Source organism: Cornus florida, unplaced genomic scaffold (genome assembly GCF_030987335.1).
Source record: "Cornus florida cultivar Cherokee Brave unplaced genomic scaffold, ASM3098733v1 CherokeeBrave_3.0.0_Hap2_Chr11, whole genome shotgun sequence".
In the NCBI taxonomy this organism is placed as follows: domain Eukaryota; kingdom Viridiplantae; phylum Streptophyta; class Magnoliopsida; order Cornales; family Cornaceae; genus Cornus; species Cornus florida.
The window spans coordinates 113,736,669-113,753,165 of NW_026775581.1; the positions used below are offsets into that span (position 1 = coordinate 113,736,669).

General features: G+C 38.7%; 2 protein-coding genes across 2 annotated transcripts; both read left to right on the forward strand.

Annotated features, from left to right (window-relative positions):
- Nucleotides 1–9,331: 9,331 nt before the first annotated feature.
- On the forward strand, nt 9,332–10,805 carry LOC132286441 (probable glutathione S-transferase). The gene is made up of 2 exons (XM_059788777.1): nt 9,332–9,741; nt 10,306–10,805. Exons 1-2 carry the CDS (start codon nt 9,433–9,435, stop codon nt 10,669–10,671), a joined length of 675 nt encoding a protein of 224 aa, XP_059644760.1. The 5' UTR covers nt 9,332–9,432; the 3' UTR covers nt 10,672–10,805.
- An 881-nt stretch (nt 10,806–11,686) lies between these two features.
- On the forward strand, nt 11,687–14,789 carry LOC132281897 (ATP synthase subunit beta, mitochondrial-like). Its single transcript, XM_059783556.1, has 2 exons — nt 11,687–12,043; nt 14,712–14,789. The coding sequence occupies exons 1-2, from the start codon at nt 11,687–11,689 to the stop codon at nt 14,787–14,789; spliced, it is 435 nt and encodes a 144-aa protein (XP_059639539.1).
- Nucleotides 14,790–16,497: the final 1,708 nt, after the last annotated feature.

Below are 16,497 nucleotides of genomic sequence, written 5' to 3' on the forward strand. Positions count from 1 at the left end.
CAAATGGTGCCATACCAATAGTCTTCTGGAAACTATTGTTATAAGCAAACTCCACAAGTGGCAAATATTCCTCCCAGTGGCCCTTGAAATCCAGAACACACGACCGAAGCATATCTTCCATAATCTGATTCACCCTCTCAGTCTGTCCGTCAGTCTAAGGATGATAAGCAGTACTAAGGTGTAACTCTGTACCTAAAGCCTGCTGAAAACTCTTCCAAAATCCAGAAACAAAGCTCGAATCCCTGTCCAATATAATAGACAATGGAATGCCATGTAGCTTCACAATCTCTGAAATGTAAAGCCTCCCCAACTGCTCCGAAGTGTAGTCAGTGCAAATAGGCAAGAAATGAGCTGACTTGGTCAACCTATCCACAATGACCCATATGGAATTATGCCCCTTGAAAGAATTTGGCAACCCTTCCACAAAATTCATAGATATGTTCTCCCATTTTCACTCCGAAATTGGTAGTGGCTGTAGAGCTCCTGGCGGCCTTTGATGATCAATCTTAACCATCTGACAAGTACTACATTGAGAAACAAAAAGAGCAATGTCCCTCTCCATACCTGCCCACCAAAACTGCCGCTTCATATCTTGATACAGCTTATCGCCTCCTGAATGAACAGAGAACTCAAAGTGATGAGTCTCAGTCATCACATCCTTCCTTAAATTATCAGCAGAAGGTACCACTAACCGTCCCTTGTACCTTAAACCTCCATCAGCCCCAACATAGTAGAATGGAACCTCTCCGGAAGCTATCTCTGCGACCTTGTCGACACACTGCTGATCGGTGAGTTGTGCTTGTAAAACCTTGCGAATGATGGAAGGTGTAACCACCATGCAAGCCATAAAAGCATCCGATAACTCATCCACACTCTTTAAAGCATTCCACTCAGTAGTGAATAGAGCAGAAAGACTACCAATAGGTCGGCGACTGAGTGCATCCGTCACTACATTCGCTTTCCCTGGATGGTACTATATAGAAAAATGATAGTCTTTTACAAACTCCAACCACCTGCGTTGTCTCATATTTAGCTCCCGCTGAGTGAACAAGTACTGCAGACTCTTGTGATCACTGAATAATCTGAAGGACTCACCCAACAGATAATGCCTCCGAATACACAAGGCAAAGACCACTGCTGCCAACTCCAAATCATGTGTTGGATAATTAAGCTCATGAGGCTTAAGTTTCCGAGATTCATAAGAAATCGGTCGCTCCTCCTGCATCAATACACATCCAAGACCCTGCAACGAAGCATCCGTGTAAACACGATACTCTATCCCGCTCTGCGGAGTAGCCAGAACCGGTGCAGAAGTCAGCTTCCTTTTCAGCTCATCAAAAGCTCGCTGACAGTGTTCATCCCACACGAACTGTACACCCTTCTTGGTCAGATGAGTGAGTGGTCCTGCTATCTTGGAAAACCCCTGGATGAATCTCCTGTAATATCCTGCCAGACCGAGAAAACTCCGAATCTCAGTAGGTGATGTAGGCTGTCCCCACTCAACCACCGCTGAAACCTTGGCCGGATCCATTGCTATCCCCTTTTCTGACACCACGTGACCCAGAAATTTCACCTCCCGCTGCCAAAATTCACACTTCTCGAACTTGGCATATAACTGGTGCTCACGAAGCGTCTGCAAGATTATGCAAAGATGTCTAGCATGATCGTCCTCCGACCGAGAATAGATCAAGATGTCATCAATAAAGACAATAACAAACTGATCCAAATAAGCCCGGAAGACTCTATTCATTAAGTCCATGAATACTGCAAGTGCATTAGTCGTCCCAAACGGCATAACTCGAAACTCATAAGAACCATATCGCGTGAGAAATGCTGTCTTAGGAACATCCTGCTCCCTGACCCTCAGCTGATGATACCCAGAACGCAGATCAATCTTGGAGAAATATGTGGCTCCCTTTAACTGATCAAACAAGTCATCAATCCTGGGCAAAGGATACTTGTTACGAATCGTAACCTTGTTCAACTCCCTGTAATCTATACACAGACGAAGCGAACCATCCTTCTTCTTTACAAACAGAACCGGTGCTCCCCAAGGTGACGTACTCCTACAAATAAAACCCTGGCTGAGTAACTGCTAAATCTGATCCCTCAGCTCTCTCATCTCTACCGGTGCCATCCTATAGGGTGCCCTAGCAATAGGCGCAGTACCTGGAGCTAAGTCTATTACAAAATCGATCTCGTGACTAGGTGGCAACCCTGGAATCTCCTGAAATACATCCGGAAAATCCTGTACAATCGGTATGTTATCCAATGACACAGTAATCCCCTCCTCATTTTCCTCCTCCACATGGAACAAATAGGTGCTACCGCCCCCTTTAGAACGTGGCATAGCTACTACATACATATCTTGACCAGGTATGGTAAAAATAATAGATCTATCAAAACAAACAACTTGGGCATGGTAGTGAGACAACCAATCCATCCCAAGTATCACATCATAAGTGTGCATGTCCAGGACCAATAGATTGGCTAGAATCTGAGTCTGCCAATATCTAGTGTCACAGGCCCATCACTCTCATGTATAATAGCTGTATCACCCAATGGTGTAGAAATACCCTGAGGTCTAGTGCATACCCTCGTCCTCATCCCAGACAAAGCAACAAAAGTCCTAGCTACAAATGAGTGTGTAGCACCCATATCAAATAAAACACGTCCATGCAAACCATGAATAAGAAACTTACCCTCAATAGTCTGAGGTGCCTGAACATCCTGTGGCATGGGGTTATACACCCTGCCATAGTGTAACTGCTGTGGTGTCTGTCCCTGAGTCTGCGGCGGTGCCGGTAAAGCCAGATGTGTCTGTCTCTGAATCTGTGGAACCTGTGGAGCTGGTAGAGGCATTGTCGCCCTCTGTCCCTGCTGCACATACTGTTTATGTCTCTGTCCTTGTCCTGTTTTAGGACACTGCCTGGTGGTATGACTATACTCTCTACAAGTGTAACAACTACCCTGAAAAGTACCAAATGGCCTCCTCTGTCGGTTAGCCTGTGGCTGACCCTGTCCTGCCTGTGGTCCCCCATTCTGTTGCCTCTGAATAGGTGCCCCATTCCGGTGAGCATCTGAACCACCTTTGTGCTTCTTCCAAGGCTGTTGTCCTTGGAACTTGCCTTTGTCATTCTACCGGGGACCATTGCCATTCCCCTTTTCAACTGACTGATTAGTAGAGTCTTTATCTCCCCGCTTCTCACCACGAGCCTGTCTGATGTCCACAGTCAACTGATACTGTTGTAGAGCGGCGTCTACCACCTGAGCATAGGTAGTATAGGCTGGACTACCTGTACTAGCTCTCTTGATAGACCACATCAGTCCCTTGACAAAACTATTGTGCTTCTTCTCCTCTGTATCCACCTAAAGAGAGACAAGCGTGTGAACTGCTGCTCATACTCCGCCACTGTCATGTTTCCCTGCTGCAGACTTAGAAACTCGGTCTTCATCGCTGCCCTGACTGCATAGGGAAAATATTTCTCATCAAAGTAAGCACTGAACTCATCATAAGACAATGTCATCCTCTCCTCTGGGGTGGTAACTGACTCCCACCACTGTAGTGCATCCCCAACTAGCTTGAAAGTAGCAAGCATCTGCTTCTGAACCTCCGTGCACTGAACCAAACGAAGATAACGCTCAATGTCCTGTTTCCACTGGTGAGCTGCTCTCGCATCGTTTGAGCCTGAGAACACAGGTGGACTCCCCTTTGTGAAAGAACTCTTAGCCTTTCCCCAAGAATCCGTCTAAACCACTGGTGCTGGTACAGGTGCCGGCTGTACCTGAGGCTGATTCCGAAGTGCAGCTGTTACCCCAGCCTCTATAGCCCGAGCAATGAGGTCATTGAGGTGAGGAGGAATCTCTGGATCTCTGACCTGGTCCAGAGTCTGTTGAACATTCTCCTGTTCCTCCTGAAACTGATCCATGTCATCTTGAAACCCAAGCCTTTGCTGCTTTTCCTCCATTTGCTGACGCCGTAGGAGATATTGTTGCCTACGTGCCGTTCTCTTTTCCTTCCTAGTTCCTTGCATGTTCTGTCCATTTCTAGCGTTAACCATCTGTTAACACGAAAAGACAGACGTCAGTACCCTTTCTATACGAACCATAAGGAATACAATGAATCCTAACTTAAGCTATATTCAAGGGAAAACGCTACGCGGAAGACTTAATATGAAAACATCCTAGAGACACTTGAACCTGGAGTGCTCTGATACCAACTGTAACCCCTCGGATCCGAGACACGGGTTGATCAGGCCCAGGCCCAAACCCGAGGGAATATCAAACAATTAATATTTTATAATGAACACGGAATACAAAATAAATTAAGAAATGAAATTAAAGCTGGAAGGAACTAAAAATAGAATCCGCAAAATGTTATAATTATTAAAATCCATCAAACCCAAACTCCAAAACTCCATCAGTTTACAACTTGGGAATCCATCTCTAGTGGACCCCTATTAAACATCCAAACGGAAGATAGAACCACTGTAATAAACGTCCAGAAATAAAACTATAGAGAGAGCCCTACATCGTCGGAAGAGTGAATAGAGACCTCTGCTCAGCACGAATACGTCTAAGCCTGGAACCGTCGTGTACCTGAAAAATAGAAGTGGGTCAGGCCCACGCGTAAGTTCTATACTACTACAATCCAAACAGAGGCCCGATACGCATGTACATCCTAAACAATTCAACAATAGCTAATAGTCCGTAAATATATATATATAGTCACACTAAAGGACTCTCACTGGACTACAGGCCGGTCTCAACCTGAATAGAGGTAACATGCTAAAACGCACACGAAGTGGGCATATGCACCTATACCTAAACAGGGTACATCTCCAACCATCGTAGCCAGCTACACATCCCGATGCATATACGCTCCCTGGCCATCGGTCCTGAGGCTCAAGCTCATACCGAGGCAACATAACAGTACATATATAAAATCCATCCAAAATCCCTGGTATTGCCGCTCAACAAGTAGTTGCCATGACAATACAAATCCACGGGACTTAACTTTTAGTTAATCCCATCCTTATTCCAAGTAGGTGGGTAATAGTATTGTTTTAAAAACCAAACCCATCCTTAGTATGCTACCGTCCCATACCGGTGTCTACTTTCCAATCCTCCAGTAGTCAATAATACCAATAAATCAAGTATATATCAACTAAATTCCAACATCCAACATTCAATGTTAGCAGTGATAAAATAAGCATTGATAAACAGGGTCACAACAACAACATATACATGCCCAATTTAAGTTGTTCCCTTTAGTCTGATATAAAGACAAAATTAATTAAAACTTCCATTTAACACCTTACAAATGACATACAGATATGTAGGGTATGTATCACAAAATCCTAACCTCCGCAGTTGATACTAACTGTGATAATGTAAGCATCAAAACAATATTCACAGTATGTATGTAGATATGCTCAAATTATAGTGTTCCACAAAATCGATCTAGTGTTAAACTCAAATCCTCCTAGCATTTAAGTCCCAACAGTTGCTATTACAGAAGTTAAGATAGCTATCATCTAGACCCATCCTTCCAATAATTTATACTAGCAGTGGTAAGGAAAAACGTGAACCACAGAACCACAATGCATCCACAAACATGCTTAGTCTAGGTTGAACAAGCATACAACACTACTGTAACTACCAGTTTCATAGCAAACAGATATCATTTTAGTTTGGTTTAATCTTCATTAATCCTGAAATCATTTAAGAGTGCAAAGAGTATGAAGCCTAAGGGAAAGAGTAAGGATAGAATCTTGCCTCAGAAACTTTTGTTCAAAGTTTCAACGTCGTCTTCTTAAAAAATCCCAGCAAGTTCCAAAACCTGGTTACTGTTCACGGGTACAAAACACTATTCTCGAACTCAAAATCTGATCTCCACCTTTCAGATTGTGCGACATTGAGTCATGAACCTATCCTCCAAATTTCAGCTCGATCGGACCACGAACGAAGCGGGATCGGAGCTTTGATTAAACCTTGGCAGAATGTGAAAAACTGCGTTTTTCCTTCTCCACTTCCACAAAACGTGTGCTTTGTTTAAAAAAAAAACCCTACATAGACGTCTACCTTATACTCATAGAGTTTTCCTAAACCCTAGGTTCATTTAAGTCCAACTCACAATCCTAACCGGCCCATCCAATTAACGTAGAAACCTACGACGGCTATAATATAAAACCCTAATTTATACTGTAATTAAAACCCTAGTTAGATGTATTTACCTAATTACCTTATTCACCATTAAATACTTAACAAATAATCTAATTGAACAAAATAATAATTAGTAAACCCAATTAAACCAAATAAGACACACATAAAATAAGACACACATAGAATAATTAAACCAATTACACTTAAACCATTAATGCCAATTAAATAATTAAAATACTAACAAGTAATTCCAATCAAATAACTAAAAATAAATATCATTTAAATAAATTAAATCACCACAAAAGAAATAAATTAAATCACCACAAAAGAAAACAATTAAGCACCTAATAAAAAAAAATAATGACACATAATCAAATAAAATGTACTTAAATAATAAATTAAATACCATTAAATACCAGGAATATCCTTTTTAAAATTAGGGGTATTACAAAGGTTCTCTTCTGTCTTCTCTATATTCTCTTCAGGCATTCCATCTTTTCACTTTTCTCTGGCAATAAGGAAGTCTTCTCCAATGAACTTTTCTTAGAGATTCCTCATCCTCAACTCTCTATAGTGACTTTGTTGACTCCACTCCTTAAGGTTAGTTTCGATCCCCTATTGTTTCTAGAAATTCCTTTCTTATTTTCTTTTTATACTCAAGGGTTCTTCTTGCCGTCGTCATGTCTCGTGACTTAGACTTCGTCTGTGCCCGTTATGAGTTCTCCGGCGACGTTTTCATTAGATGTTGCCCTAGGAATTTAAATATGAGAACTGGTAAGGGTCTCCTGCAAGGGGAGATCCTCTTTTTCACATTTCATCTAAATGTAATTAGATTTCCTCTGTACCTCTTCTTTCAGTTTGTCCTTAACAAACTAAATCTATCCCTTCTGTAAGTGAACCCTAATTTCTTTAGGATCATGTCGATCTTTCTGGTCTTAAACAATGATAAGAACCTAGAGCTTGACCTTTTGGATCTTCTCTTTTGCTATAGGGTCTGTAAGATCAAGCAGAATGACATGTATTATTATTTCTTCCCTCTTGCCGGACGGTCGATCTACTCTGATAACCCTGACTCTAAGAAGGGTTAGAAGAAAGGACTCATAGGGGTCAGAGGGGCCTGGCAAGCTTTTACTTCCAAAAACTTCCCCATCCCAACCGCCTTTGGCAACTGTTCGGTCTCCCTGTATACTAAGTATAAAAAACATAAGATCGGGTGTAAATGTAAAGTTTGTCTTCCTCGTTATTGTTCTTTCCTTTGCTACTATTTGAAAATCCCATATGACGACTTGGGTTATGGCGTTTGCAAGGCTAGACTCCGTATTTTGGAGGAGCAAGTATGGAATAACGTCCCTTTGTCTTTAGGGTTAGTCACTCTAGGAGCTCTCAGCAATATCTCATTTTTAGGGATTTGTATGGATGAACTAAAGATCCCTTCGTTTGGAAGGAAGAGGGGTACTCCCAGTGCTCCTCCTGCCCCAGCTTTTGGGTCTGACAACCCTCTAACTCTGCCCTGGCGAGGGAGAGAGGAAAGTCCCCTATCAGAGAGGGGTGAAGGGTTTGACCTAGACGATGTTCCCTTGGCTTAAAGGGTTCAGACCTCTGGAGCGCCCGAGCCCAATGCTAAAATTCTTAATGAATAATGCCTTGTGTTCTGTTATGTAACAGAAGTATTGTTTCGTAATTTTCCAAGAGAAGTAGAGGACCAAAGTATGGATCTGAATATATTGAGATCCACCAAACCAAGAACATTAAAGGCAACATTTTTTTGGATGTGAAATATTTTTTAGAAAAAATATATATAGTTTTTATTTTTTAGTTTTTGTTTATTTTAAAATATTTACGAAGAAAAAAAATATATTAAAACCTAACAAAAATAACATACCCATTAATTTTCGATAAGTTATTTTAAATGCCTCACCCGAAGAACTCGATCTCAATCTTGACTTATACCTTTGTCAAATACGGAAAAATAAAAATAAAAATATATTTATTTTACCTATAAAAAAAAATGAAAACTGCTTCCTTTTGTCTCCCCTCCAAAGAAGACACTAAAACTTAGCAAGAAGCCATTTTCTAAATAATGTATTAAACTAGAATGAAACTATGGAAAATCACACCACTGAGAATTTGTGGACCTTACTAGAAGCTGTAACACCATTGGTTGCAATTTGATAATAATGAAAAAAAAAAAAAAAAAAAAAAGAAGAAAAAAAAAAAAAAAAAAGAAGAAAAAAAAAAAAAAAAAAAAAAGGCTAAATGGATATGGTCTACAGATTGTTTAAGATAGTACAAACAAAAGTAGGATAAGTTGAATAATGATGGCAAAAGCCAACCAACCATAGTTGACAACCGAAAAATAAAATAAAATAGTCAATTTCAAGTGTTATTTTCTGTGCTAATATCTAATAATATGGTCCTGAATTTGAATTTTTTGAAGTTGGAGTATTTCTTGAATTAGTCAGGTTGATTAGTCTTTGAGTTACTTTATATTTGATTTTTGGTTATATGGGCAAGGTTGTTGTATTGTATATATTCAAAACTGTTATAAAGTCAAGTGAATGCTAAAAAAATCATTTAATCTTTATAGTGTCACAAGTCGCAACTCAAATTTACATAAACAAATATATTTTACAGATCCATAATACGAGGGACTATTGATCCGATCAAAGCTAAAATAATAGGATTGCCAAATTTCAGAATTGTAGATCCAAGGATGAGTACAGACTTGTGGAATAACTAGACTGAGTAAGCGAGTTGAAGCCCGAGTTAATGCAATAATACCAAATTACCGAACTCAAAAAAGTCAACTTTTTGCTGTAACAGTGATAAGATGCTCTTAAACCCAAGAATGCAGGGTCGAGTTTGATAGCAGACTCATTGCATCAAAGCAGCTGAGTACCATCAAAATAAAATAAAATAAAACAAGGAGTTGAAACCAAGTTATTCATTACTAATAAGAAAATTACAAGTTAAATCTATTGTGTTCATTATTTATTTATTTATTATTATTATTATCATTCTTTGACTAGATGCCTCATAAATGTCACATCCTATTGAATTGTTTACCAATTCAAAAGATGATTTTTAATTGAATTTGGGAGCACACCAAAGACTTACTTTCCAAAACTAAAAGAGAGCCATTTTCTAGAAACTATAAACAGACAAAAACATAATATAAGTAAGGTTCACTTTATATATATATATATATCAGCATCACACTATTAGAGAGTTGAAGTCGAGTATATTGGATTTGCAGATCTTCTTAGAATGGGAGAAGTGAAGGTGATTGGGGCTATTATAAGCCTGTTCTGCACCAGAGTTGAATGGGCTCTGAAACTAAAAGGTGTTGAGTATGAGTACATTGAAGAAGATCTAAGAAACAAGAGTCCTACTCTTCTCAAGCTCAACCCCGTTCACAAGAAGGTCCCAGTGCTTGTTCATGATGACAAACCAATTGTTGAGTCCCTCATCATCCTTGAATACATCGACGAGACATGGAAGGACAGCCCCTTGCTGCCTCAAGATCCTTATGAGAGAGCCATGGCTCGTTTCTGGGCTAAGTTTGCTGATGAGAAGGTAGATATTTGGATTCACTTTTCTAATTTTTTTTTTTTTTTTTCCTTTTCTATGAAATGGATTGGATTTGATCCCACATCAGAAAACCAGTAAGTTTTATATTCCAACATGAAAGGGGATGGAGGATATTCATCTAGGATTCTGATAAAATTTGTATAAATTAAAGTGCCCTTGACAAACTACCCTTTATTATTGTTGTTTAGTTTTAGAAACATGAAGTTCAAAACTTTTTATTAACTATGCAATTATTCATTTAAATATATACCAAAGAGTCAGTAGAAATGAAACCTGCTCGAAAATAGTTGGGAAAAGACTTTGTTTAGTTGTGTCACGACATGAAATGAATTGATCCAAAACACGTTTTGATTGATTTTGTATTTATTCAGATTTTGGCCATTAGTTCTAACATCTAACTTGGATTTGGATTTCTTTGGGAACAGTACTGGTATTAAGATATATTGCTAAACTTGAATTTACATTTCATAACTTAATTAATTACAGTGGCATGAGTCTTAGTTTTAGCATTAACAAGTCTAACATCTGTGTTTTTCTATTTGGGTTTAGTGTGTGTTTGGTGCATTGGGAGCTTGCAGGGCTGAAGGAGAAGAGAAAGAAAAGGCGATACAGTGTGCACAAGAATCACTAGCATTTCTCGAGAAACAGATTGAAGGGAAGAAGTATTTTGGAGGAGAAGAGATAGGATTTATGGACCTGGTAGTGGGTTGGATGCCACTTTGGCTCGGCATCATGGAAGAAGCCGGAAACATGAAGCTACTTGAGGCCGAGAAGTTTCCTTTCCTCCATGAATGGGCTCAAAACTTCATCCAAATTCCACTCATTAAGGAATGCCTTCCACCAAGAGAGAAACTGGCCAATTACTTCCAGACTAGTCTCAACTACTTGCGTTCCTTGGCCAACAACAAGCCATGATCATTTTCAGCTTTTATTTGCAGTATCTTAGCAGCTTTGATGTGCTTTGATTTAATAATTAAGCTGGATGGTCTTGTATTGAGGTGTATGATTTTCTTGTTGAATATATTTGGAGAACCAAATTTTAGAGACTCCTCCTTGTTCTTATGGTATCGAATCCCTATTTTGAATTTGAGATTAAAATAAATTTAGTACAATTCTAAATTTAAATTTTAGATTTGATGCAACATAAGTTAACATGATTTCTTTTGCACAAACTGCATTTCAATAATAAAAATATAAGAAAAAGATAGAAGCATGGAAACTGTATCTAACAAAGATGATATTGCATTAATTGTTTGGTTCCTTTAGGGGAAAAAAAAGAAAAGAAAATTGCAAAGGAAAAAAAAAAATTTGGGGAGGGGGTGGGGGAAGAGAGAAGATACTTTATACTCTTTTTTTTCTTTCTAGTTTCGGAGGATAAATTATTAGTAAGAATTAAATATAATGGAGCCAACTAAATTTATTATGAGATACAATTTCCTAAAAAAATAAACATTTGATAAAATAATTAAAAAGAGTCTTTAAAAATGAAATATAACAGGATAATTGACTTATAATTAAAGGAAACAAAAGAATTTATGAGATAGCAGATAGGATGATAAAAGAAAATGAATTTCCTTTTTCATGTTTCCAAATTCCAACCCTTTCCCTCGTGGAAGAGTTGCGTTGAAATCACTTTCATTCTCAGCATCACACTTGACACAACTATTCACTCCGCCAGCCTGAAAACAATCAGCTTAGGGGGAAAAAGAGAGGAGAGAATGGCGACCTTCTCTCACCAAATGAAAGAGAGTCGTTTCATCTTCTGATCCACAACCCTTCAACAAACCACCGGATCAAAAAATATTCAAATAAACCCCAAAAATGTCTTATCCTATCTTCTCTCCTCCGATCCTCCTCCCTACGCCGTTCTCTCTCCAAAGCCACAAATCCTAGATCTCCTTCCCCATCTCCCATCTCTCGCCCTTCTCCAATGGGATTCCTCCTCACCCGTGCCGTCAATTACGCCACCTCCGCTGCCGCTCCGGCGTTATCTCCGTCTCCTCCGAGGACAAAGCCCGGTGGACCGAGTGGGAAGATTACGGACGAGTTCACGGTTGCCGGTGCAATCGGCCGCGTGTGTCGGGTGATCGGTGCCGTGGTCGATGTGAGGTTCGATGAGGGGTTACCTCCGATCTTAACAGCTCTGGAGGTTCTGGATAATTCGATAAGAGTGGTGCTGGAAGTGGCTCAGCATTTGGGTGAGAGCATGGTGAGGACCATTGGCATGGCCGGGACCGAAGGGCTTGCTCGTGGACAGAGAGTGCTCAACACTGGCTCTCCCATCACTGTAAGGCTTTTTTCTTTTTTAATTTTGCTCTACGAAAATTTTGATGTCCATTTCATTATTTTGTATATGAAATGCCATTAAGCTTATTTAAAAATTGAGTAGTGATACTTGCACGAATATTTATAGACGTAAATTCTCTATAATGGTATGGAGTTGTCTAGGCTTATTTATTTGAGTGATTTAACATCTACGGTGCAGATACAAAAGATTTTTGTCTTTTCAATCTGTTTGGCATCCTAAGAAGCAAGGATACGGACACGGATAAGACATGAACACGGTGACACGGACAAATCCAAAAAAATTAGGACACAGACACGGTGGGGACACGGTAAATAATATATATATATATATATATATATATATATATATATATGATGTAGTACTTTAAAAATGACTGAGTGTTATTATTTTTCATCAACCTCACAATGAAAAAAAAACACAAATCATAACTCATGACTCATATCTCATATCTCATAACTAATAAACTATAAAAGAACAATGTTGCATAGTTATAAAACTAAATAAAAAAACAAGACATTAGAATAATAACTAGTATCATTTAATCATCATTGTAACTTTACTCTAAATACAAAAGCATAGACATAAAGGATTATTAACATTCAGAACTTTACTGTTAGTACTTAACATTCACAAAAACCTAAAGGATAGTCCCAAAAAAAGATACAAAAACAAGTCAGTGTACTATCATCTATTCCCATTCATCATTTGACCTAGGACTTTTACCATTTACAATATCAAAAGAGTAGTACAAAACAAAAAACAGAACATATCAGCATTAAAAAAAATTTAAAAAAAAATAAAAAAATTTCCAGACACGTGTGACCGCGGAGTGTCTGTGCCGTGTCCGAAAATTAAAAAAAATAAAAAAATTCCATACACGTTTTTTGGTGTGTTCGACACGTGTCGGGGTGTGTTCGTGTCCGACACGTGTCAGACACGGATTCTTCGTCCATTTTGGCGTCTCCGTGCTTCCTAGTTGGCATCAACCCAGTCCCAGTTAAGAGCCTATTCAGATTGACTTTTCAAAAGGCTTTTTCAATTTAAAAGCTATATTAAGAATCTCATCCCAAACAGCAATAAGTAGTATATTGCTAGGCTCATTCTTTGTAAGTTTCAAATTTTGGGGCTGTTGACCCTAAAATCGGCTAGCTAAAGCCGATTCAGAAATTTATGTGTGCGGACGTGCCAGAACCAGCAATGTGGTTCGAATGTGAAAGGATCGGGTCAAACTGAGTCTCTTTTGCAAGAAAATTATATTTCAGACGATTGTATGAGAGAGAACATCAAACTCTCATGTAGGTTCAAAACTGTCTTAACGAAAAGGACTTTTAATAGTGAATGAATTGTACTGAATATGAGAATAGAATAGAATAGAGGAAGAGAAGTAGAGATAGATAGAGACAGGAAGAGATAGACAGAGAATAAGAAGATTAAGAAGGAGAAAGATTGAGAATAACAAGATTGCTAAATAAAGAAAGTAAAATTAGAGAGGGAAAGCTTGAGAAAGCAAAAATATATCAAACTAAGATTCTGAGGATGTTGGACCTCTTACAAAGAATGCTTCTACATTTATTTAAAGAAGAACGTAACCTAACAACTCCTACACTTAAGCACTCTAATTACATCATGACACTATAAAATAACCAACTACATATCCAATTTAAACTACCTCAAAGATAACCATTGGCCTTATCTAACAATTTATTTGAATATCTCTATCCATACCACTTTTGCATGCAGCTTCACACAATTTATTCCACGTGTCAAATATCCTCCACATCATTGTCCAATCATTTTGCCAAAATGGGTGTCAACAATGCCCCATAATTTTAAATGTCTTTGGTCGATAAGATATTTGAAATTTAAATTAGCACCCCTTCAGGTTACTCACTCCATATAGTGCCCAGAAATTGCCATTATAGCTCCAGTTTCCAAAATTAAAACTGACTGTCTCCAACCCATTATTTTATTTTATTTTATTTTTTTTTAGTTGGAGTCGTTAGACTCACACACACTGCCTCGACTGAGGTTCAAACCCCTAACCTCCCTTTGGGAACTAGGAGCCTTGAACCGCTAGGCCACAGGCCTGTTGGTAACCCATTATTCATAAGATAACAGAACAAAAGATAAAAAAACAAAATAGATAACTAACCAAATCTATAAGCCTCTGCTAAAATCAGCAGATCATTTCTTCCGACACTTGACAGTAAAAAGGCTAAAATGAAACCACCCCAGCCTCCAAACCATATCTTCTTCAGCAAAGGACTTAAATTTCACCCTATTATAAAAAAACTCTCACCACTTTCTTCTTGTGAACCATGAGATCAAATGCAGCTTACTGTATTTCACCTAAGTATTCTATTTCGGCAAACATGACCTCACTATAATCGACAGGAGTTGAGATATGTTATAGAATAACATTTGCCAATTTTACATTTAGCTCCATCGACAGGACTGCATCATGCCCAAAAGTCCATTGATCGGCAAGCATGACCTCACTATAATCGGCAGGCTGAAATGGAGTGTATGGATCAACTAAATTTTGTTGGTGGCTAGCGATCACATGCCCCCCGGCAGCTGCTGGTAGTGCAGGTTGGTTATTTCTCAATTGATTCTGATTGGCCCCTGGCTCTTGGGGTTTTCTGAGGCAAAATCGGCAATGCTTGCAAGTGTTGCTGATTCTGATTTTGCTGACGTAGTACCGGTGGTTGATATATTGGAATAATCGGCATCAATGTATTTCCGGTATTATCGGCGGATTGCCACCGGGTAAACTAGCAGTTACAGTTGGTTGGCTAGGCCCTGCCGTTATTGTCTGTGGCCATTGAGAAATGTTTATCAACGGTAAAGAAATACGTTGAAAAATTGATTCATGAGCTGCCGAGTTTTCAGCTTGATCATGATGACCTTGGGTAGCCAATATTTGAACCATCATCGCTTCCATTTTCTGGTTCATCTATCCCATTTGGGCAAATACTTTATGAGTTACTTCTCCCACGCCATCAATTCTCCGTATGATGGCCTCGAACATCTGAGCCAAAGGAACATCAGATGGAATAGCCGATTCTGCCACATTAGATCCTCCTGGGACAATCAGCTGGTTTTCATCTTCGATGTCATCATCTGTTGTGGCGACAGCCTTCGAAATCTTTTGCCTGGGAGGCATAATTACTACAACTCACTCACCCAGTGGGACCCACTGGGCGTGCCAAGAATGTTGACCCTAAAATCGACTGGTTTTCGACTTCGATGTCATTATCTGTTGTGGCGACAACCTTCGAATTCTTTTGCCTGGGAGGCATAATTACTACAACTCACTCACCCAGTGGGTCCCACTGGGCGTGCCAAGAATGTTGACCCTAAAATTGGTTGGCTAAAGCCGATTCAGAAATTTATATATGCAGGCGTGCCAGAACCAACAATGTGGTTCGAATGTGAAAGGATCGAGTCAAACCGAGTCTCTTTTGCAAGAAAATTATATTTCAGACGATTGTATGAGAGAGAGAACATCCAACTCTCAAGTAGGTTCAAAACTGCCTTGACGAAAAGGACTTTTAATAGTGAATGAATTGTACTGAATATGAGAATAGAATAGGGGAAGAGAAGTAGATATAGATAGAGACAGGAAGAGATAGACAGAGAATAAGAAGATTAAGAAGGAGAAAGATTGAGAATAGCAAGATTGTTAAATAAAGAAAGTAGAATTAGAGAGGGAAAGCTTGAGAAAGCAAAAATATATTAAACTAAGATTTTGAGGGTGCTGGACCTCTTACAAAGAATGTTTCTACATTTATTTATAGAAGAACGTAACCTAACAACTCCTACACTTAAGCACTCTAATTACATCATGACTGTATAAAATTAGCAACTACATATCCAATTTAAACTACTTCAAAGATAACCATTGGCATTATAATCCTTATCTACCAATTTATTTGAATTTCTCTATCCATACCACCACCTTTGCATGCAGCTTCACACAATTTATTCCACGTGTCAAATATCCTCCACATCACTGTCCAATCATTTTGCCAAAATGGGTGTCAACAGGGGCAAAATTGGCTTAACACTTTTGAGTATGGGACATTTTGGTTCATGTCTCCTCCTTTCATATTTCAAAGCAATTGTAGCTTCTCGAAGCCTCCTCTGCTGCTAGGTTGAATGGGCTTTATAGCTTAAGGGGTACCAAAAATAATACATAGAAGTAAGATTTCAGAAATACTAAATTAAAAGGAAAATGGTATTGTATTTCACTTTGGTACTTTGTGCTCTTTTCTTTTAAAAGAAATAAAAAATATTATCTTTAATTCACCCATGCATAATTATGTATTTAAAAGTATTCTTACCCTCTACTTTCAAGGAGTAATTGTGTATTTTCATTATTAAAAATAAATAAAAAATTCAAGTAGAAAGCAAGAGTATAATTTTATCAA